At 41.5% G+C, this 22,954-nt stretch overlaps 1 protein-coding gene across 2 annotated transcripts in view; it reads left to right on the top strand.

Moving 5' to 3' along the window:
- Positions 1–22,954, top strand: part of LOC135217984 (E3 ubiquitin-protein ligase RNF123-like) — a 245,262-nt gene that overhangs the window by 196,299 nt on the left and 26,009 nt on the right. For both annotated transcript variants that reach the window (XM_064254111.1, XM_064254112.1), the window contains exons 21-23: positions 7,754–7,942; positions 8,087–8,246; positions 8,548–8,769. In XM_064254111.1, coding sequence (XP_064110181.1) covers positions 7,754–7,942; positions 8,087–8,246; positions 8,548–8,769 — 571 coding nt within the window. The remainder of the gene's footprint in view (positions 1–7,753; positions 7,943–8,086; positions 8,247–8,547; positions 8,770–22,954) is intronic.

Below are 22,954 nucleotides of genomic sequence, written 5' to 3'. Positions count from 1 at the left end.
ATAAAACCTTACATCTTTCAATTTCATACCATATAAAATGTATTTAAAACTACGTATTTGAAATGCAATTAATGATAACATTATTATTTAGTGGAGAGTTCAGAGATACCTAGTTAAGCCTTTGATAGTTTAACTTGAAGCTTCACCTTTAGGGCATCCTACTGGTAATAATAATAATAATAATGATAATAATAATAATAACAATAATGATTCCCATGACAAAAGTACTGCAGAAGATGGATGCTGGGTACCAACTCAAGAAAAGAGGCAACAGAATTAACCATCTGATGTTCATGGATGACATCAAGCTGTATGGTAAGAGCATCAAGAAAATAGATACCCTAATCCAGACTGTAAGGATTGTATCTGGGGACATCAGGATGGAGTTTGGAATAGAAAAATGCGCCTTAGTCAACATACAAAAGGGCAAAGTAACAAGGATTGAAGGGATAAAGCTACCAGATGGGAACAACATCAAACACATAGATGAGATGGGATACAAATACCTGGGAATAATGGAAGGAGGGGATATAAAACACCAAGAGATGAAGGACACGATCGGGAAAGAATATATGCAAAGACTCAAGGTGATACTGAAGTCAAAAATCAACGCCAGAAATATGATAAAAGCCATAAACACATGGGCAGTGACAGTAATCAGATACAGTGCAGGAATAGTGGAATGGACGAAGGCAGAACTTCGCAGCATAGACCAGAAAACGAGGAAACAAATGACAATACACAAAGCACTACACCCAAGAGCAAATACGGACAGACTATACATAACATGAAAGGAAGGAGGGAGGGGACTACTAAGCATAGAGGACTGCGTCAACATCGAGAACAGAGCACTAGGGCAATATATGAAGACGAGTGGCTAAAGAGTGCATGGGAAGAAGGACTGATATAAGTAGATGAAGACCCAGAAACATACAGAGACAGGAGAAACACAAGCAGAACAGAGGAATGGCATAACAAACCAATGCACGGACAATACATGAGACAGACTAAAGAACTGGCCAGCGATGACACGTGGCAATGGCTACAGAGGGGAGAGCTCAAGAAGGAAACTGAAGGAATGATAAAAGCGGCACAAGATCAGGCCCTAAGAACTAGATATGTCCAAAGAACGATAGATGGAAATAACATCTCTCCCATATGTAGGAAGTGCAATACGAAAAATGAAACCATAAACCACATAGCAAGCGAATGTCTGGCACTTTGCACAGAACCAGTACAAAAAGAGGCATGATTCAGTAGCAAAAGCCCTCTACTCGAGCCTGTGCAAGAAACACCAGCTACCTTGCACTAATAAGTGGTACGAACACCAACCTGAAGGAGTGATAGAAAATGAACAGGCAAAGATCCTCTGGGACTATGGTATCAGAACGGATAGGGTGATACGTGCAAATAGACCAGACGTGATGTTGATTGACAAAATCAAGAAGAAAGTATCACTCATTGATGTCGCAATACCATGGGACACCAGAGTTGAAGAGAAAGAGAAGGAAAAAATGGATAAGTATCAAGACCTGAAACATAGAAATTAAGAAGGACTATGGGATATGCCAGTGGAAGTTTGTACCCATAATCATAGGAAAATAGCACGATTCCAAGATCCCTGAAAAGGAATTCGAAAAAACTAGAGGCTGAAGTAGCTCAGGTACTTCATGCAGAAGAGTGTGATCCTAAGAAACATGCCACATAGTAAGAAAAGTGATGGACTCCTAAGGAGGCAGGATGCAACCCGGAACCCCACACTATAATTAACACCCAGTCGAATTAGAGGAATGTGATAGAGCAAAAAAAAAAAATAATAATAAAATTAATAATAATTAATAATAATAATAATAATTATTATTATTATTATTATTATTATTATTTTATTTATTTATTTATTTTTTTTTTTTTTCTCTATCACAGTCCTCCAATTCGACTGGGTGGTATTTATAGTGTGGGGTTCCGGGTTGCATCTTGTCTCCTTAGGAGTCCATCACTTTTCTTACTATGTGCGCCGTTTCTAGGATCACACTCTTCTGCATGAGTCCTGGAGCCACTTCAGCCTCTAGTTTTTCTAGATTCCTTTTCAGGGATCTTGGGATCGTGCCTAGTGCTCCTATGATTATGGGTACAATTTCCATTGGCATATCCCATATCCTTCTTATTTCTATTTTCAGATCTTGATACTTATCCATTTTTTCCCTCTCTTTCTCTTCAACTCTGGTGTCCCATGGTATTGCAACATCAATGAGTGATACTTTCTTCTTGACTTTATCAATCAACGTCACGTCTGGTCTATTTGCACGTATCACCCTATCTGTTTCTGATATCATAGTCCAGAGGATCTTGCCTGATCGTTTTCTATCACTCCCTCAGGTTGGTGCTCGTACCACTTATTACTGCAAGGTAGCTGATGTTTCTTGCACAGGCTCCAGTGGAGGGCTTTTGCTACTGAATCATGCCTCTTTTTGTACTGGTTCTGTGCAAGTGCCGGGCATTCGCTTGCTATGTGGTTTATGGTTTCATTTTTTGTATTGCACTTCCTACATATGGGAGAGATGTTATTTCCGTCTATCGTTCTTTCAACATATCTGGTTCTTAGGGCCTGATCTTGTGCCGCTTTTATCATTCCTTCAGTTTCCTTCTTGAGCTCTCCCCTCTGTAGCCATTGCCATGTGTCATCACTGGCTAGTTCTTTAGTCTGTCTCATGTATTGTCCGTGCATTGGTTTGTTGTGCCAGTCCTCTGTTCTGTTTGTCATTGTCCTGTCTGTATATTTCTGGGTCTTTGTCTACTTTTATTAGTCCTTCTTCCCATGCACTCTTTAGCCACTCGTCTTCACTGGTTTTCAGATATTGCCCCAGTGTTCTGTTTTCGATGTTGACACAGTCCTCTATACTTAGTATAGTCTTCTCCCTCCTTCCTTTCATGTTATGTATAGTCTGTCTGTATTTGCTCTTGGGTGTAGTGCTTTGCGTATTGTCATATGTTTCCTGGTTTTCTGATCTATGCTGCGGAGTTCTGCCTTCTTCCATTCCACTATTCCTGCACTGTATCTAATTACTGGCACTGCCCTTGTGTTTATGGCTTTTATCATATTTCCAGCGTTGAGTTTTGACTTGAGTATCGCCTTGAGTCTCTGCATATATTCTTTCCTGATCGTGTCCTTCATCTCTAGGTGTTTTATATCCCCTCCTTCCATTATTCCCAGGTATTTGTATCCAGTCTCATCTATGTGTTTGATGTTGTTCCCATCTGGTAGCTTTATCCCTTCATTTCTCGTTACTTTGCCTTTTTGTATGTTGACTAAGGCGCATTTTTCTATTCCAAACTCCATCCTGATGTTCCCAGATACAATCCTTACAGTCGGGATTAGGGTATCTATTACCTTGATGCTCTTACCATACAGCTTGATGTCGTCCATGAACATCAGATGGTTAATTCTGTTGTTTCTCTTCTTGAGTTGGTACCCGGCATCCATCTTCTGTAGTACTTTTGTTATGGGAATCATGGCTACTACGAAGAGTAGTGGGGACAGTGAGTCGCCCTGGAAGATCCCTCTCCTGATATTAACCTCTGCTAGTCTTATTCCAGAGCTTGTAAGTATTGTATTCCAGTTGCGCATTGTATTTTTGAGGAAGCTGATGGTGTTTTCCTCTGCCCCATATATTTTCAGGCATTCTGTTAGCCATGTGTGTGGTATCATGTCGAAGGCTTTCTTATAGTCTATCCATGCCATGCTTAGGTTGGTTTGCCTTCTCTTACTGTTCTTCATTACCATTTTGTCTATCAGGAGCTGGTCTTTTGTGCCCCTACACTTCCTTCTGCAGCCTTTCTGTTGGTTGGGGATGGTGTTTGTCTCCTCTAGGTAGTTGTATAGCCTTTCACTGATGATACCTGTTAGTAACTTCCACATTATTGGTAGGCAGGTGATAGGCCTGTAGTTACTGGCTATATTTATTTCCCTTACTCTTGTCTTTTTGTACTAAGGATGTTCTTCCTGTGGTCATCCATTTGGGTGCATGGTGATTTGTGATACAATGCTGGAGTTGTTCTGCTATTCGTGGGTGTAGGGCCTTGAAGTTTTTGAGCCAGTATCCATGGACTTCATCGGGACCTGGGGCTTTCCAATTTGGCATTTTCTTTAGTTGGTGTCTGACTGTGTCTGTCGTGATCTCTGTGAATCTTTGTTTTATTCTCCCTGTTTCTTCTTCCTTGACTTCTTGGAGCCATGTTGCATGTTTGTTGTGTGATACCGGATTGCTCCATATGTTTTCTGTCTCTTACTTGGTTCTGCTTCAGGAATTTCTTGTCTTCCCCTCTTAGTTGGCTGTATAGTCTTTTCTGGTTGGTTCCAAATAGTTTGTTCTGTTGGTATCCCTTATTTCTGTTCATGTACCATTGGATCTTATGTGCTTTGGCCTTAAGCCTCTGTTTTACATCTATTGTGTTGTTTAGTCCCCTCTCTTGTACTTTGTATTTCTCGTTGAGTTCCTCCCTTGTTTTCTTGCTTCTTAGCCTTTTTTCTGCCATTTTTCTGCCATCTCTTTCAGTTTACTCAAGTCAGATCTCATCACCATGATTTGCTTTTCCAGGCGCCTTATCCAAGGAGGTTACTGTTTTGGTTTCTGTTGGGTTGGTTGTGCTGGTGGTGTTGGCGTTTGTATCCCCATCAGTTCTGCTACTAATCTTGCTCCTGCATATGCCAAGTTATTTGTTTCTGTGATACTGGTGGTGTGTATTATGGCCATTATTTCATTGACCTCACTTGTTTTCTCCCTCAATTTCTTGGTGTTGTAGGCTTTCATGGAGGGGATTTTTGTTCTCTCTGTATCTGGCTCCATCCATTGTCTAATCTTTTCTACCCATTCCGTCCTCTCTGTTACTTCGTCGGTGTTTCTTTGTGTGTCGTTGTTTGATACCTCATCCTCCCTGTCGTCTTCTATGGCATCGTCTCTCAGTTCATCTTCGTGTAATTCGTTGTCGTGTGGCATTTCCCTTTCCAGTTCTTCTCTTTCTGTTGGGGAGAGCCAGTTCTGATTCTTTATGTTCTTTACTTGGTCTGCTAGCCTCTGCTCTGTTTGGGGGTTGTTATTCCTCTCATTCCAGATCTTGACCAACCTTCTTCTATATCCTCTCTCCGTCGGGTTGATTCTGATGTAGCATCTCCAGATTTCCTTATTTTCTTCTCTTGTCCATTTCTTCCTTTGGTTTGCTTCTGTAGCTCCAATCTCAGGGTGTTGGTTACTGTCGTTGTGGTGGTCAGTTGCTGGATGACAACCTCCAAGTACCTGACAGTCTTCCCCTTCAATTGGGTTGAATACCTGGCTGCCGGACGAAGCTCCTCTGTGGCCAGTGATTCCATTTACGTCGTTGTCGTTTATTCCTTCATTTCTTAACATCATTGTTGAGTTTTGCTATTTAACCCATAGCTGGATCCTACCCCATCAGGGATAGGTACTCATTTACAGCTGAGTAGACTGAGGAAATTATGGTAAAGATCCTTTCCCAAGGAATCAACGCCGAGGAGAGCAGTCACCCATCCAACGACTGACCAGCCCCAATGTTGCTTAACCAGTCAATTGACGGCCTAACCCACTCTGCCACTGCGCCACATTATTATTATTATTATTATTATTATTATTATTATTATTATTATTAGGCCTAAGAACCAGATATGGTCAAAGATGATAGATGAAGGTAACATTTTACCCACATGCAGGAAGTGCAATATGAAAAACTAGACCATGAGCCATACAGAAAGCAAATGTCCAGCACTTGCACAGAACCAATGTGAAAAGAGGCATGATTCAGTAGCCAAAGCTATCCACTGGAGTCTGTGCCAGACACACCAGCTAGCTTACAGTAATAAATGGTACAAACACAAACCTAAGGGAGTGACAGAAAATTATCATGCAAAGGTCCTCTGGGACTATATCAGAACAGATAGGGTGATATGTGCCAACAGACCAGGTGTGACGTTGATTGACAAAATCAAGAAAAAGTATCACTCATTGATGTCGCAGTATCACGGAACACCAGAGAAAAAATTGATAAGTATCAAGGCCTGAAAATAGAAATGAGAAGGATATGGGATATGCCAGTGAAAATTGTACCCATAATCATAGGAACACTAGGCACAATCCCAAGATCCCTGAAAAGGAACCTGGAAAACTAGATGCTGAAGCAGCTACAGAGCTCATACAGAAGGGTGTGCTTCAAGAAACAGTGCACACAGTAAGAAAACTAATGGACTCCTAAGGAGGCAGGGTGCAACCTGAAATCCCACACAATAAAAAATACCCCACTTGAATAGGATGACTGTGATAGACAAAAGCAAAAAAATGAAATAATATAATAATAATAATAATAATAATCATAATCTTACCTGAATGACCTAATCGCTATGCAGCAGAACAGGTGGCTTTAGCTGCAGTGTTTTCATGTACATATTCAGGGCATCTTTTTGCCCTTGGGAGTTTTTGTGAGGTGCACCCACCTTCCTTGCCCTCATTTCTATTACAACTCATGCAGAATCTTGATTAATTTTGAATGGATTTCTGCTGCTGCAAGTCTTATGGATAAGAGGTGCTTTTTGTTTGGCCAGAGACTATTTGGTTGTAGTACTTTGTTCTGGGTCATCTGGATCTTGTTCAAGCTAATTTCAGTGCTGTTCCATGGAGCAAAGTATTAGGTTGTCAGGGTAACCTGAACAGTTGTAACGTGTCATGACACCATGTGTGTTTGCCTTAGTCAAGTGTAACAAAGTGATGATTTTATGTCAAACTGATTGGGGCACCGATTTTTTCATGTTGTACACTTCAAATGTTGCTGCAGTGCCAATGTTATTTTTTAAAAACTTGTTCTGTGGTTTCTAAAAGCAATAGTATGGTTATTTAGCAATAAACTGAACGTAAAATGCAAATTATTTTCTTGCTGCAGTGTCAAGTCTGCAGAGGTTTGTGGTAAGACTTATTGTCAGAATGTTTTCATTTTTTCAATGTTCCTGCATCATGCTTCATACTCAAAACAGTAACATCAGCTACCAAAATATTATTTTTCCTTGCTGAGTATCTCTGTCCCTTTTCATCAACAGCAGTTAGGGTGCCTTATATCTCTCCTGATAACACTTGTCTATATATAGTGGATTATGTCCCTAAGTACGTATTACCAATTGTTGGTAGCAGTATGCCCTCTTTTATCACCCTGTGTACAGTACTCTTTTTTTTTTTTTTTTTTTTTTTTTTTTTTTTTTTTTTTTTTTTTTTTTTTTTTTTGACCTAGAAAAATCTTATTATCTTCATTACTTCAAAGAAATTATCTTTTCTGTAGTACATGTAAATTCCATGAGTATTCATTCTACTGTCCTTCTATGGTTCAAAACTAAGTCATTTGCACTAAATCTTGCTTGTTTATTTCCAAATCCCAGGCATCCTTTCTACAACAACCAATCTGTTAGAAACAGTTTTTAGGTTCATGCAAATCATCACTATTGTAAGGAGCTTTCCTCCCATCCCATCAAAGATAACTTCATAGAAATGAAACTGGACTAAAGAGGTATCTTTGGTTTTTTCAGTAATTTACCAAATTTAAAGGGAATGTTTTATAGAAGAGTGGAGTTTAAAACTTTAAATAATAATTTGTTTTAGATATAATAAATCTTTTTTGGAAAAGTTTTTTTAGATATAATAAATTTTTTTTTGGAAAAGTGTTTCTTGCAGCAAGAGTGAAACATAAATTTGTTTTTTGACAGATCCAGAATGCCTCAAACCGTCCAGAGCGTGTGTTTATTGATTCAAGACAACTTAGAATTTGTGCTACCTGTTTTGATTTAGCCTTAGCACTCCTGCGTGTTTTAGAGATGATCGTGAATATTGCTCCAGAATTGTTTACTGACTTAAGTAGACCAAATGCAGAATCACTATTAAGCAGATTGTGTCAGGTAAGAAAATATCTCATTATTGAAGTACATGTATTCAGTACTGTAGAAGTGATTTGAATAATACTGATTCTATTTCTTTAACAAGTGAAATGCAAGATTGAAGGCTAATGATGCAGCTGTTTTTATTCTCTACTGTTTTTTCAGTTATTGTGCCAAGTTCTTTATCGTGTCAGTGGATATTCTGGATGCTTTGGATATGTTGTAAGTTTGGAAATTCCAGGTTTGGAAACCATTCATCATTATCCAATTCTCACTGCAGTTACTGGAATTCTTATAACACTTGTGAAAACTGGCTATGATCCAGGTAAGAGGTATCCTGATTGACTGTTAACTTTTTATTAAAGTATGAAATTGTCATCAACATCAACAGTTTCTGTAATGGTTAGATGTGAAATGAGTGTATCGTGACACCTTTTATTTTTTTTAAACAACTTTCAGGTTTAGTATCTTAAGAGCTGTTATGCATGAAACATTTATACTATTAGTAAATGGGATTAATACATTTTTGTGATATCTAATTGCAGACTAAGTTCGTACATTCTAGGCAGTAAGTCACCATTTCACTTCAGTTAACTCTTTAGCTAAAGCCAAACATGTCCTTTCAGCAAGTCCAAATTCACAAGTGGTAAGTAAAGTCTTACTCAGTGAGCCAAACTTTCAGTTGAATTCTGTGTATCACCTTCTGGGTGGTCAAGATGCAGTGGTTGCTTCTGATTCATCACTGGGTGGAGCTGTAGATGTAAATAGCCTACTTCCTCTTACACAAGGACTGAGCACTTCAAGTTCTCCTAACAGTGGAAATGCCATCAAGTTCTCTCTAAGGAATTGTGAGTATTTTTAGATATTTTTAGTTATTTAAGTTTTTAAAACATTCGTTTCTGAAACCTCATTATTTGTAGTTTTACATTAATACAATGAAAGTAGAGACAGAAACATGTTTTGACTGAGGAAAGCCCTTTCTTTTTTATATGTGACTTACCCAGTAATTATATTGCTAAGAGTTTCTACTCGACGGCAGCTTAAGTTCAAAGTCCGTGGGTAGTGCTTCGATGGCTCAGTGTAGGTATACAGTGCTGTCCCCCTACGGCAATACTAGGAACGACTTAGCTAATCATGTCATTCTGTTTCCTGCTGCACTTACAGCAGCTTGTTACTATTTTATGGTTATATGTATCACCAGATTTTGGTATTGTTACAACCACCGGAATGCATTCACAGCCTTCGAGCGGGATGAGACATGTCTTTTGTTTATTTTGTTCAGATTAACATCTACGTATTTTAGCTGGATACTTGCAGTCTCCGGGAATAACAATGTCCTTACAAATAGTTCTTGAATGGATCACTATTCAAGTAGATCAAATACTTTTGCATATATCTTTTTACTTACTGGGCTTAACATAAGTCATCGGTCAAGAATTGCCTTTAGTAACCAATCTTGATGTTATGTCATTCCTTTAGGCCAGACTTTCATTTTTAGAATTGTTTACCGGCCATGAGCTATTAGCAAGACACTGCGAGGTAACAGTTATCTTAGAACAATCCTTTTACACTCATGGTTGTTCACCTAACATAGGCTATTCTCAAGCCAAAGGTAATGATCACCTCTTAAGTAATTCTAGAATGTTAAACATTCTTTTATCCCCAAATCTTTGCATTTATTTATTTACCGGGATTAGGCTACATGTAAGTCGCCCATTAATGATTACAGGTGGCCCACAGTTAACGGCGCAATTGCTTAGTGGCGAATCTGTTTTACAGCTGTCGTCAAAAATATTCATAAAAAAATAAGGTATCGTATATACTCGGTTATCATGTGACTTTTGAAGCCTAATTTTGGAGCTACTTTTAAGGGGGTCGCATCTTACATGATATATAAAATTTGAGTATGTAATAATCATATATTAGTATCATATGATAAAATACAAACAATAGATATGCATCTTTTCCATGGATATTTTTAAAAGTTTTGTTTTACTTCACTGCATCCAATAATATATATATTTTCATATTACTATTTGTTTGTATTATAAAATACAAACATAGCAATCAATGTTTTGTTTTGGAAATCAGCTGAGGGCAATTGCGAAGTAAGTTAGTTTTGCTGTGTTGAACTCCAATCAGAGTGACTTTCTTGCCTCTAGTTAGCGCAGATGAAATCTCAAGATACTCTATATGAGACAAGGTTATTTTACGTTATACTGTGTTTTCAAGTGGAAATATCACTTAAAATCGTATCGTTTATGAACATAATTTAGTTAATTTTTTCGTTAGTAGATGGTGCTGAGGGCATGTTTATTGTGTGAACAAAAATCAACATTCCTTTCGATATTTTCACTTTGTCTCATCAGAATACTACAAGCTTAACGTATTTATCTTTTATTGGAGTGAAAACAGTAAAATGTGTTCTTTTCATGCCCAATAGTTTTGATTAACCCTTAAACGCCTAGCCGTTATTTCCGAAAGTGTCTCCCGTATCCTGGCGGCGTTCGCGAGTGAGCGCCGAAGCGGAAAAAAGTTTTTTTCAAAATATCACAGCACGCTCAATTTTCAAGATTAAGAGTTCATTTTTGGCTCATTTTTTTGTCATTGCCTGAAGTTTAGTATGCAACCATCAGAAATTAAAAAAATATCATTATCATATATAAATATTGGAATGTATGACAGCACGAAAAAAAATTCATATATAACTGTATGCAAATCGCGCTGTGAGCAAAATGGTTAAAGCTAATGAGCTAATTATTTTTTCGTTGTATTGTACACTAAATTGCGATGAATCTGGTATATAACAAATTGTAAAACGATCAAAGCAACACAGAGAAAATATTATCACAATATGATGCATGAATTTGTAACGAGCAGACGTAAAAAAAAGCTGTTTTCAAAAATTCACCATAAATCTAAATATTTTGCTGGAGACTTCCCGTTTGTTGTAAAATGAAGGTAATTGATTGAATATTACTAGACTGTAAGTGTTGTAGCTTACAATTGCAGTTTTCGGTTAAAGCTAATGAGCTAATTATTTTTTTGTTGTATTGTACACTAAATTGCGATGATTTTGGTATATAACAAATTGTAAAACGATCAAAGCAACACAGAAAATATTATCACAAAATGATGCATGAATTCGTAACGTGCGGACATAAAAAAAAAAAAGCTGTTTTCAAGAATTCACCATAAATCGAAATATTGTGCTACAGACTTCCCGTTTGTTGCAAAATGAAGGTAATTGATTGAATATTACTAGACTGTAAGTGTTGTAGCTTACAATTGCAGTTTTCGACCATTTCGGTCGAGTTAAAGTTGACCGAAGGACGAATTTTTTCTATATCATTATTTGTATGAAAATATTTCAAAAGTGATAAAAGCTACAACCATAGGTTGTTTTTTGTTGTATTTTACATGAAATTGCACACATTTTCATATATAAAACTTTATGTAACGGCTAATTTAAAATGGTGCAAACATTACGACAATCGGACGAAAAAATGTCTGATTTTTTCAGACGAGTTACCGCACGGACGTAAGGAAAAAGTTTATTTCATAAATTCACCATAAATCGAAATATTGTGCTAGAGACTTCCAATTTGTTGCCAAATAAAGGTAAATGATTGAATATTACTAGAATGTAATAGTTTTAGCTTACAATTGCGTTTTTCGACCATTTCGGTCTAGTCAAAGTTGTTCGAAGGTTGAAATTTTGGCACTTATCGTTATTTATATGAAAATATTTCAAAACTGATAAAAGCTACAACCATGAGATGTTTATTGTTGTATTCTTCATGAAATTGTGCACATTTTCATATATAAAACTTTACACAACGGCTAATTTAAAATGGTGCAAACGTTACGACAATTGGATGAAAAAAATTTTTTTTCGGAAGAGTTACCGTGCAGACGTGAGGAAAATTTTTTTTTTTTTGCATAAATTCACCATAAATCAAAATATTGTGCTAGAGACTTCCAATTTGTTGCAAAATAAAGGTAAATTATTGAATATTACTAGAATGTAAGAGTTTCAGCTTACAATTGCGTTTTTTGACCATTTCGGACGAGTCAAAGGTAACCGAAGGTTGAAAATTTGGCACTTATCGTTATTTATATGAAAATATTTTAAAATTGATAAAAGCTACAACCGTGAGTTATTTTTTTGTTGTATTCTACATGAAATTGCACACATTTTCATATATAATATTCCATGTAATGGCTAATCTAAAATAGTTAATAATTATGTCAAAGTGACAAAATAATTTCTGAGATGTGTCACTGATGCTTTTTAGTGCGAGAAGAAAGAAATTCACACTTTGCACCTGGGTGACGATTGTAAACAAAACAACATCATGATCTTTGAGCTCCCAGCATCCCCCAAGGTGCGTGATTCAAAAGTTTTCGCCTAGTAGGCCTATGACTATTTTTCCGTGAATTTTTAAAAAAACTTTTTTTTGTCGACGTACCATACATCCAATCGGCACCCTACAGACAATTTTCGTCGACGTTTAATACGTCCAATTGGCGTTAAAGGGTTAATCTGTGAAACGAGAATACAACCATGTATAACATTAGGTGATAAGTAAAAAAAATGAATAAGAAAATATTGGTTCCATTACTTTGGTAGCAACCCCCTAGCACCTCTTGGGTTAATAATGCTTGTCTTTAAGAAAAAGTACTTTTTATATTCCTATAGGAAAAAGAAGAGTGTCACGGCAATCTTTCACAACACCTGTGACACGCTAAGAAATCACAAAAGTAAGCAAATTTTTTTGTTTATTAGCTGAAGCCACAAGGAAAGTTAAAAATGAGGAGACAGAGTGCCAAGATGTGTAAAATACACAAAAGTACTTGGCTCTCTGCCTTTTCATTTTTAAATTAACTAGTGCCTTCAGCTGACACCTGTGATGTCACTGTCAGTGGGATAATGCCCGTTGGAAGTAGATCATCATGAATGTATTTCCTTGAACACTTAAAAAAAACCCTGATATTAAAGATAACTGGGAAATCTATTTAGCTTGATTATAAAATACTGCAAAGGAAATACCACCTTTGTTCCGATACGTAATACAAACCTTTCGGTCCTTTAACAATAGGAAGGTAACTAGCGGCAGCTGGAACGGTCGTAAGCTTCGAACAAGGGAGTTCGGTGGTTAACTGCTTGTCTGACAGTGCGCGCACCGCGTGACTGGAAGGTGAAGAATCACTTTTGCTTTTGGCCTCGTTGGTGGAGGACGTGTTCGTCATCGCTTTCTGCCCGCTTCATCGTCGTATGCTTTGGTTGTGTTGTTTCTCAACTTGGTTTGTCAGTGTAATGAAAGTGTATTGTAAGTACAGTGTTTCCCTCGTATTCGCGGGTGATGTGTACCAGACACCCCCGTGAATAGTTGAAACCCGCGAATAGTTAGAACAACCATTAAAAATGCTTATAACTGCCTATCTTGAAAGTTCAGATACCAAATGTATGCCTTTAATAACATCCTACTTCAAATATACCTAAAATTACTAACCTATTACTGTATTAATCTTTGAGGTTATATTATTAATATCATTTCAAAGTCATCTTAAACATTTTTTACCATTAATATATATACCTACACCAATAAACAGAGAGAGAGAGAGAGAGAGAGAGAGAGAGAGAGAGAGAGAGAGAGAGAGAGAGAGAGAGAGAGAGAGAGAGAGAGAGAGAGACACCACTGAAGGGCAATGTCATATATCTGACCATCAAGAGTGAAATTATGAATTATTTCTGAGACAGAGAGAATAATAATGAGAGAGAGAGAGAGAGAGAGAGAGAGAGAGAGAGAGAGAGAGAGAGAGAGAGAGAGAATAACTCCTAAACTCCGACTCCTTCCCCTCCGCCAATATGTATATGTATCAAACTGTCATATACTCCCCCGCCCACCTTCCTCCACGTGGATAAAAAGATTGGGAATCACTATTTTTAATTAATCTTATTAATATTTGAAAATTTGTTATAACTTAATATTATTTGTAAACTAGTGCTGTATATTATTATTTTACCATAAAATGTAGTAGTCCTTAAAGATACACTTATACATACAATTCCAGCCCAAACAGAGGGCGAGAGTTACCACTAAGACATACTATCTCGTGTGGCAAAGAGAGAGAGAGAGAGCAGAGAGAGAGAGGAGAGAGAGAGAGATGGGGGGGTGGGTAGGGTTGTTATCCTTATTTAAAAGACTGAAATGGATAGATTATTGTACTTCTATAAAATACTATAACATGAATTTTGAAATTAATTATATTACTATTATTATCATTATGTGAAAATATTAATAAACATACACATGTACCATAGAAATTCTCATCTCAGTAAGAGAGAGAGAGAGAGAGAGAGAGAGAGAGAGAGAATTTACGTGATCATTGAGAGGGCATCAGTTGTTAGACCCCAGCCAACTCGGCTTGCTACTGGAGTCCAAAGAGAAAGATGCCGGGTAAAATGTATTTTCTTTCATTCATTTCATTCTTACATAATTTTTTATTTATAAACTAAAATCTTGCTCATTCACTTTAGTATTTTCTTGATATTGCTGTTTACAATAATGTTGATATTTGAAAATCAGTAAATCATTTATCATCCAAAAAACATACATTTCTGTAAGAGAGAGAGAGAGAGAGAGAGAGAGAGAGAGAGAGAGAGATTTTCGTATTATGTATTTGTAAAATACTTTCACTTATGATTTATGTATTCACAGTTATTATTATTATTATCATTATTAATATTACTATTATCATATGAAAATATTAATAAACATATACATAGTGTACCATAAAAATCTCTCATCTCAGTAGAGAGAGAGAGAGAGAGAGAGAGAGAGAGAGAGAGAGAGAGAGAGAGAGAGAGAGAGAGAGAGACCTGGAGTTCGAAAGAAAGATGTGTGAAGACTGGGATTTCCTTCATTACATAATTTATAAACTAAAATCTTACTAATACAATGTAGTATTTTCTTTCTTGAAGTGATTGCTCTTTACATTGATACTAATATTAGAAAATTAGTAAATAATTTATCACACAAAAAGCATACATCCCTGTAGGAGAGAGAGAATTATTAGTTATTATGTGATATCATTTAATCTTATTAAACTTACTAATACAGTATTGATCAATATTAATATTTAAAAATTAGTAAATCCTTTTTGTATCATAAAAATGTATTTAGGCAGGAAAATAACATCAAAATAAACTAATTAGTGATTATTTATTGTCGGAAAATCCCGCGAATAGGTGAATTCACCACAAATAATGGTTAGATATGGTCCAGATAAAAATCCGCGAATCCGGAGAACGCGAATACGGGGGGCCCACTGTACGTGACTTTCTTTATTACTTTTTATTACATTGATTATGGATTCTCGTGCAATGGAGCTATCCCCGCGCCCCCCCCTTCAGCCGCAGAGTTTGTCCTGGTGTGGAGGGCTGCAAGTGTGGGGCCTTTCGCTCTTTCCCCGAGATAGATTTTCATGTCCTTTGTGTGGGGGCTTGAATGCCCTCGGCCGAGCCATGTAATTTTGTGTAAATTGGTCGGAGGTGCAGTGGGTGCTGTACGAGGGTAGGAGGAAGCGTAGACCTGCCAAGGAGTCGTTAGAAAGCTCTCCAGCGACTCCCTTGGTTTCGGACACTTCCTCTTCTTTCCTGCCCCCGGCTCAGCTCCCGCGTATGGCTCCTTCCTCTTCGGGTTGGGTTTCTCGGTCCTTCTCTTCACCCGATCTGTTGAGCGTAGAGGAGGGCACGAGGTGCCCCAACCGCGAGGGGGAACCCCTCCTAATCACCGACGGCCGCTGTGCAGGGCCTGATGGCTGCCGTGCCGAGGAGAGGCGTGCCTCCCCCTTCCGGGTTCTTCGTGCTGCCAGCCCCTGACTTCCGATGCCCGAAGAGCTCGCCCCTGGACCTGCCGCCGGTACCCAGGATGTCGCTGGCTGCTGCCCCGTCTCCTGCTGTACCTGACCTGCCTACCGTAACTGCCGTACCTACCGCTCTTGCTGTTCCTGCACCTGCCGATGTCATTCCAGCCCGTGGTGTTGCTGCCCCAGTCGCTGGTCCTTCCGGACAGGTGCAGCCGGGCCCTGCGGCAACAGCAGCCCCGGCTCCATCCTGGATGGAGGACCTGACGTCTGTCCTGAGGGAGCTGACGAAGAAGAAGAAGAAGATGCCGTAAGTCGTCTTCTTCGTCGCCTGCTACCGCCTCTTCCCCTTCGACTTCCAAGGCTTCCAAAGCTGAGGAAGAAGAAGGCTGCCTCCGCCCCCCCTAAGAAGGCTCCCTTGGGAACTTCTAAGGGCCTGTCTCACTTAGATGGGACAGGAGTTTCTTTCGCTGGTCCTCCTGCTCCTTCGGAAGCGGGGCCCGTCTCTCCTTCTGCAAGGAAGAAGACGGGGACCAGAGGGGTACCGGCTAACACCGGTACTTCCTCGCCTGGTGCTAGGGGCGCTACCGCTACACCAGGTTCCGGCTCGAGCTCTCGTTCGCGAGAGGTACCGAGTCTGCGGTCTCCCGAGGGCGACCGTGCAGCCAAGGCTCAGGTGTCCGAGTTCGCTCGGTGCCAGGACCAAGGCACAGAGCGGAAGGCTGGTGAGAGCCGCTCAGGTGACTCTCTCCAGACCAGTGATCGCTCTCGTAGCGACCAGCTGGTTACCAGGGTTGCCGTGACGGTCCCAGATCGGCCATGGGCTGAGGCTGGTAAGAGGTCCCCTCGATCGCAGGAACCAGCCTTGGCTGGTTCCAGCGGTTCGACGCGCCGTGAGAACAGGCACTGCGACAGTGGTCTCTGCAGGTCCCCTGACCGCCGCTCCCACTGGGACCGGACGGATAGGGGGACCAGCAGCAGCTCCTCTGACGCACGGGACCAGGGCCACTGTTCTTGGTCCAGCCAGGTGCGGTGCGACCAGGCCTGCAGCTCGATCGCCACCGCGGGTTGATCGCCAGCAGCCCCCCAAGCACACCGGTTCTACTGGTGAGTGAGGGGGGAACGTCAGGTCTTCCTCTCCTGTTCCTTCAACCTCCTCGGGTTACACTGGGAAGGGCGAGGCAACAAGGATTGATCAAATCCGCCACGACGCCCTACGTGCCAGGCACAATCCTCGGATCAACCAGGTCGTATGCGCAAGTGGCAGGAGGAGACCGGGAGGGGTCTGCCGCTGTTCCTCCTTCTGAAGGAGGAGGGTCTCGGGAATCGCTCTTGCTGGAGGGGCTTGACGGTCCTACTCCTCAAGATGCGGTCACTCCTGAGATCCAGAGGAATTTTGCTGAGGTCATTGCGCTGATTCGTCAGCACAATGACCTCGGGGAAGGATTGCCGTCGGGACCGTCGCCGCTGCTCTCTGTCTAGCCGCTCTCCCCAGGAGAGCCACACGACCAGGCCTGCAGCTCGACCGCCAGTGATCTCCTGAAGGCAGGAAAACTGCTGGTCCAGACCAGCAACTTGATCATCACCGTGGTTGATGATCGCCTCAGTCCTCCCAGCCTACCGGTTCTGCTGGTAGGCAGGGGAGGAGCTCTCATAACAGCTCCCCTGACATAAAAAGACCGACGCTCCGTTCCTTGGTCCAGCTTTTCTCCACAAGAAACCGCTGGTCCAGACCTGCAGCTCGATCGCCACCGCCTGCAGTCCTCCCAGCCTATTAGCATGCTAGTAGGCAGCGTAGGAGCATCAGGTCTCCCTCACCTGTCCCTTCAACCTCCTTAGGCTACACCGGGAGGAACAAGGCAAACAGGAGTGACTGTGAGGGTGGGGTTCCTGGCAAGGATGAATGACGCTTCCCAGACTTGGAGGGACCATCACTGCTGTTCACGTGACCGTCCGTCTCGACCACTCATTCAAGAGAACGGGGCGCGTTCCCCCTTCGGTCCTCTTGAGAGGTTTCGGCCTTGACGAGGACTGGGACGCATCGGAGGACGGCATCGGCTCTCTCCTGTCAGGTGCTCGCTCAGCCTCACCCAGACGACGTTCACGGTGGCGGCAAACGCTTAACCTACAGTACAAGTTCGTAACCATCCTCGGGAAAACGTTTTCTCCTGACGATAACGTTTTCCCAGACTCTGAGCAGCCATCGCATCAAGGTGATGGCTGCTCGTACTCGCTTCTCCAACTGCTAGTTCCGCAGGGAAGGCGAGCGAGTATCCAGTTCCTCCCCCATTCCCTCTCTCCCTACGACTACGAGGGAAAGGGGAGGGATCCTGCAGAGCGTTCTCTGTAGGATTCCACGTTGGGGACTGCATTCCTGGGGGGGAACCTTCGGGTCCTACCGGACGTAAGTCCCTGTCGTTGAGGAAGGATCCTGCCCCATCCTCGATTTCTACGGGAATCGGGAGGACCACCAACCGATGATCGTCTGACGAATTCGGTGGGGGTTTCGCCGAGCGCTTAGAATTTCTTCAGAATTTCTAGCACACTCAGAGTGTTCTGGTTTTTTACGATCTGCAAACACTTGGGTGAAACCACGGTCCAGAGTGGGCTAGACAAGAATCCCAGATAATTGTTACTACGATAATCGGAAATCTCACCGAATGCTTGAATTCCTGGAATTTCTAGCGTTTGAAAGAATCACTGCTGCTGAAGGAAGAATATCTCACAGTAGGCAGCCAACCCTGGGATAGAGAAGAATGGATGGGAACATCCAGTTTGGCTTGAACTATCGTCTTCGGTATTTTGTTATCACCATTGAAGCTTTCCTTCGGGGAAGCCTTCTCCTTCACTCTCCTCATTAGAGAATGAAGGGTGTCGGCTTCCAATCCTTATTCTCATTCCTCGAATGGAAAAGAATTTAGGATGGAGGTCTTTGTACAGGAACCTACAAATATACTACATATATTGCCCTCGCGACATGATTCTGTTAATCAGTTGAATTGTCCGGGGTGTAGGCACATACCTTAGTTAACTTTACGGATTGTGACCGAGACGAATAGTATCTTAATTGAACTGCAATTCGGGACTGCCTGCAACCTCCCAGGTGTTACCAGTTTTGATTTTGAGATACTTATGGTATTGTTACGACAACACCACCAAAGCTTTTGTATTCACCGAAATTCGTTTCGTTTAAATACAATTGCTCGAGCGTATTTTTTTTTTTTTTACGGTCGTTGGTTCTAGCCGAACGCATTCCTTCTTGGAATGGATTACCTGGCAACTCAGGATGACGAGTGAGCGAGAGTTAACATTGTATTGGGTTGCCTGCCGCAGCCCAGTACCAGCTGGCTCTCCGAGATTCACGGTCGGTTTATGCCTCTCTCCTCTACAATGATTGACTACCGAACCGTATCTCTGCCAGACAATCACAGACTTAGGTCTCTGATTGACTGGGATTCTCGCATACATGAATGACCATCTCTACTGAATCGCCTTGGACATTGCGAGAATTTTCAGACAGATATCTCAATAGACTATCATCTTTCTGTTTACCGCACGGTAACAGAAGTCTGTAGCCTAGTCTCCCGCTGCATCGCACCTCTGCGATAGTGCGGAATGATTTCTTCAGACATCTGAGTTTGTCTTCTAAAATATCTTGTATTCGTAGATGTGCAATTGTTTATTGTTCACCCCGAATTACAGATGTATAACGGAAGACATCGCCTGTTCCCTGCCCTGCCAGCTCTACTTCCAAGTACTATTTTGTCCTCCCTGGATAACCTGAAGAACAAGAGCGGTTCTTCAGGCAGTACATCCCTGTGTTTTTATTACTGAAAGGCGCCCTGCTTTCATCGCAACTACGACTTCTCACCGAACAGCAATGAAATAGTGGTTTAGCGTGTTGAGTCCTTTGTAAGCACAGGTTCAGAATCTGAGAATTACTTCTCTCGATTCGGCTGTGAAAACGTAGGGTGCATTCACCTTCCACCTTCGTCTTCAACGGCACATAATTGTTGTTTCTCCTTAGCTGAGATTCAACTGCTATGAGAATTGTGTCTTGCCATCAGGGACCTCGGTCTCTAGAAGGCAATTGACTTTCACCTGTTGGGCCCATGCCTTGAGAGAATCATCACCTCGCCGTCCAGCATTGGTGGCAAACAAATAGATGATTTGTATGGTCTCTCGGCATACCCCTTTAAAGGCGAAGGTCATGTGACTTGCTCGGATGCTTGGACAGCTTCCCTCACACAATCGAACGCTGTCAGTCGGCAGCTGTCAAAGCGCCCAAGTCAGTTGCGAGCTACGCTGTGGACTTAGTTCGGTTGTTCCAGATCAATCATTACTTCGTCCTACTAGCTTGTCCCAATACCCATAACATCGACACCCACCACCATGGAGTGTCGGTGTCCTGTCCACTACGGAGATGGATACGAGACCGCGAGAGACTTCGCTGCAATGGGATACGAGAATGCGAGACACTACGCTGCAGACAGATAGACTAGTATGGGTACTGGACATCACCGAAGATTATGTCAAGAAGGGGGATAGGTCATAGCGACTATTCCCTTCTTTTCCTCTGAAGGAACTGCATGGCTTTTCCTGCAAATTTAAGCATCCAGGGGATGGGGATTTGTGACGCTCGATTTCGTACCGAACTTCGTAGCGAAGACTCAGAATCCTTCGGTCCCTGCCGATCGGTTTGAGTCCTTCACAATCCCTTCCCTAATGGACTTCACCGCCTTCGATGCGAAGGAGATGCTGCTTTGTCCTGTGAGGGCGCGATGGCGCTATCTGAAGAGAACTCGACACCTCAGGTCTGAGTGTTGACACCTCTTCACTAGCACTGGGATGACCAAGAAAGAAGTAACTGGAACACCCTTTCTTTCTGGCTGTGTGAGGTGATCAGGAGGGCGTACGAAGCTGATGGTAGCGACGACATCCGTACCCTTTGTCCGAGAGCCCACGAAGTCAGAGATATTAATCCTTCCTTCGCGTTCTGCAAGAACTTCTCCGTGGCGCAGGTACTGAAGGCAGGGGTCTGGTCCAACCAGACCACATGCACCTCCTTCTAACTTCAGGATATGGCCCACAGGTCCTTGGACACTTGTTCCTTAGGATCCGTGGTGGCTGCTCAACAGGTTGTGTAGCTTACCCAGCTCCCAAGCGGACAGAACAGCATTGCATCCTTGTGTGACTGCATGAATGGATAGGTGAATGAGAATGTGACTGGCCTTCTCTTCCCCATCTTTTTCTCTCCCTCTACCTGTGGGCAGAGGGACGCGGTCGTCACTACGCTGGATCAGGAGGCGATGCAGGTAAGCTACTCGACCGAGCCCCATCCTATCCCTTTCAGTAGGGATAGGAGCAATTATTCACCACTTCCCCCAACCAGGGGCGGGAAGTGGAAGCCAACAAGAGACAACCCATGACTTCATATTGCCTCTTGCAATAGGAACAAGTTCTTGCTTGCAAGTTTTAAGAGGTACGCTTGCCTCTCTCTTATTACTTGGGTCCAGAGGTCTGACCATTGATCCTGCGGTACATACCCCGATCAATTGGGCAGAGGCTAGGATCCCTCCCTCTGCTCTTACGACCAGGGAGGGAATCCAAGGTTGGGTGAACACCAGTCTGTTCTTAAGACTCAGATTCCTCCCACCAAGAAGTAAGTCTTCCTATTGTTAAAGGACCGAAAGGTTTGTATTACGTATCGGAACAAATGGCAATTTGTTGAAAATTGCATTTTTCCTAACTATACAAACCTGAGGTCCTTTACATATAGCCCCACCTCATGCCACCCCTCACTCTGCGTTTTTCCTGGGCCTAAAGCAAAAGTGATTCTTCACCTCCCAGTCGCGCGGGGCGTGCACTGTTGGACAAGCAGTTAACTACCGAACTCCCTTGTTTGAAGCTTACGACCGTTCCAGCTGCCGCTAGTTACCTCCCTATTGTTAAATGACCTCAGGTTTGTATAGTTAGGAAAAATGCAATTTTCGACAAATTGCCATTTTAGTAAACACCAATGCTTGTAAGTCAAGCATGATTGGGACTACTTTCATATCCACTTTTGGAACCAAGAAGTTAGGCGAACCAAATTTACCCTTTCGGTAAACTCAAATTATCTATCAATTTTAAAAAGTAATTTACTAATGAGTTTCAATAACAATATTGTCTAATAGTTATTGGATTAATAATAATTATCACTTTTTTAGACAGGAAAATACACAGCCAGAAATTTTTGGGTGCCAATCCCCAGAGGTAAATGAGCTCTGGGACAGACCTTGGTATAATAAGGAAGATAGATATAAGTACTGTTGTCACAGCTGTGCAAGTAGGATGGAAGGAAAACTAAGGTAGTTGCTGCAGACAGCGGATAGAGTCCTCTTGCCCTAAGTCCTTTACTGTATCCTATCACTGTGCCAATAAACGTTGTTTGGGTTGAGATCAAATATAAGAGAATTCTTTGAGATTGGTTGGTCTGTCTTATGGAGCCCTGCTCATCCTTTGAGGACTAATAGCAGCCATGCTATAAAATTCAAGTATAGTATATAGGAAACAAAGGAGAACAGTACCAGTTAGAGTAAGAAACTTGTGATAAAAGGTTTTCACAAGCCACTTAATTATACATGCCTATATTTGTGTCAGTGTTATTGAGTTCACCTTTAATTTGGCTGCCAGACAGAAAAGTCTCACACTCACATGCCAGCTGTATCCCCAGTATGTATGTCCAAAACTTGTGGCTTTGGGAAGAAGGAACTCAAGTGATTAGTGGTTTGCATAAACAAATATTTTATGAAGAAACATAGCTTGTTCTATCACAGTCATTAATCATATATTTGCATTAGTTGCTATTTAGGTAGGAGACCTAGAAGCTAAATATCCTATAGTGTTTGGTTATGCCTGTAGGATCCAGTACCATACATGAAGGCTGTAGAAATCAGAAGACTTGGTCCTCTGGCAAGTTTTCTTCTTGCTCCTTCTAATCTGTTCTTTTGACTAACTGTTCCTCATTGTTTTTCATCACATGTCCCAACTATGTTAATCTTTGAGTTCTCAGTAATTTTTTTCAGCTTTTGGACACTACACCACATCTTTATGCCATTTCCCTATTCATATTATGAGTTTTCATCTAACATACTGGCCATTAATAACAACATTCTGTAG

The sequence above is a fragment of the Macrobrachium nipponense genome, chromosome 9, assembly GCF_015104395.2.
Source record: "Macrobrachium nipponense isolate FS-2020 chromosome 9, ASM1510439v2, whole genome shotgun sequence".
Taxonomy (NCBI): Eukaryota; Metazoa; Arthropoda; class Malacostraca; order Decapoda; family Palaemonidae; genus Macrobrachium; species Macrobrachium nipponense.
This window is presented reverse-complemented; position numbering and strand designations above follow the sequence as displayed.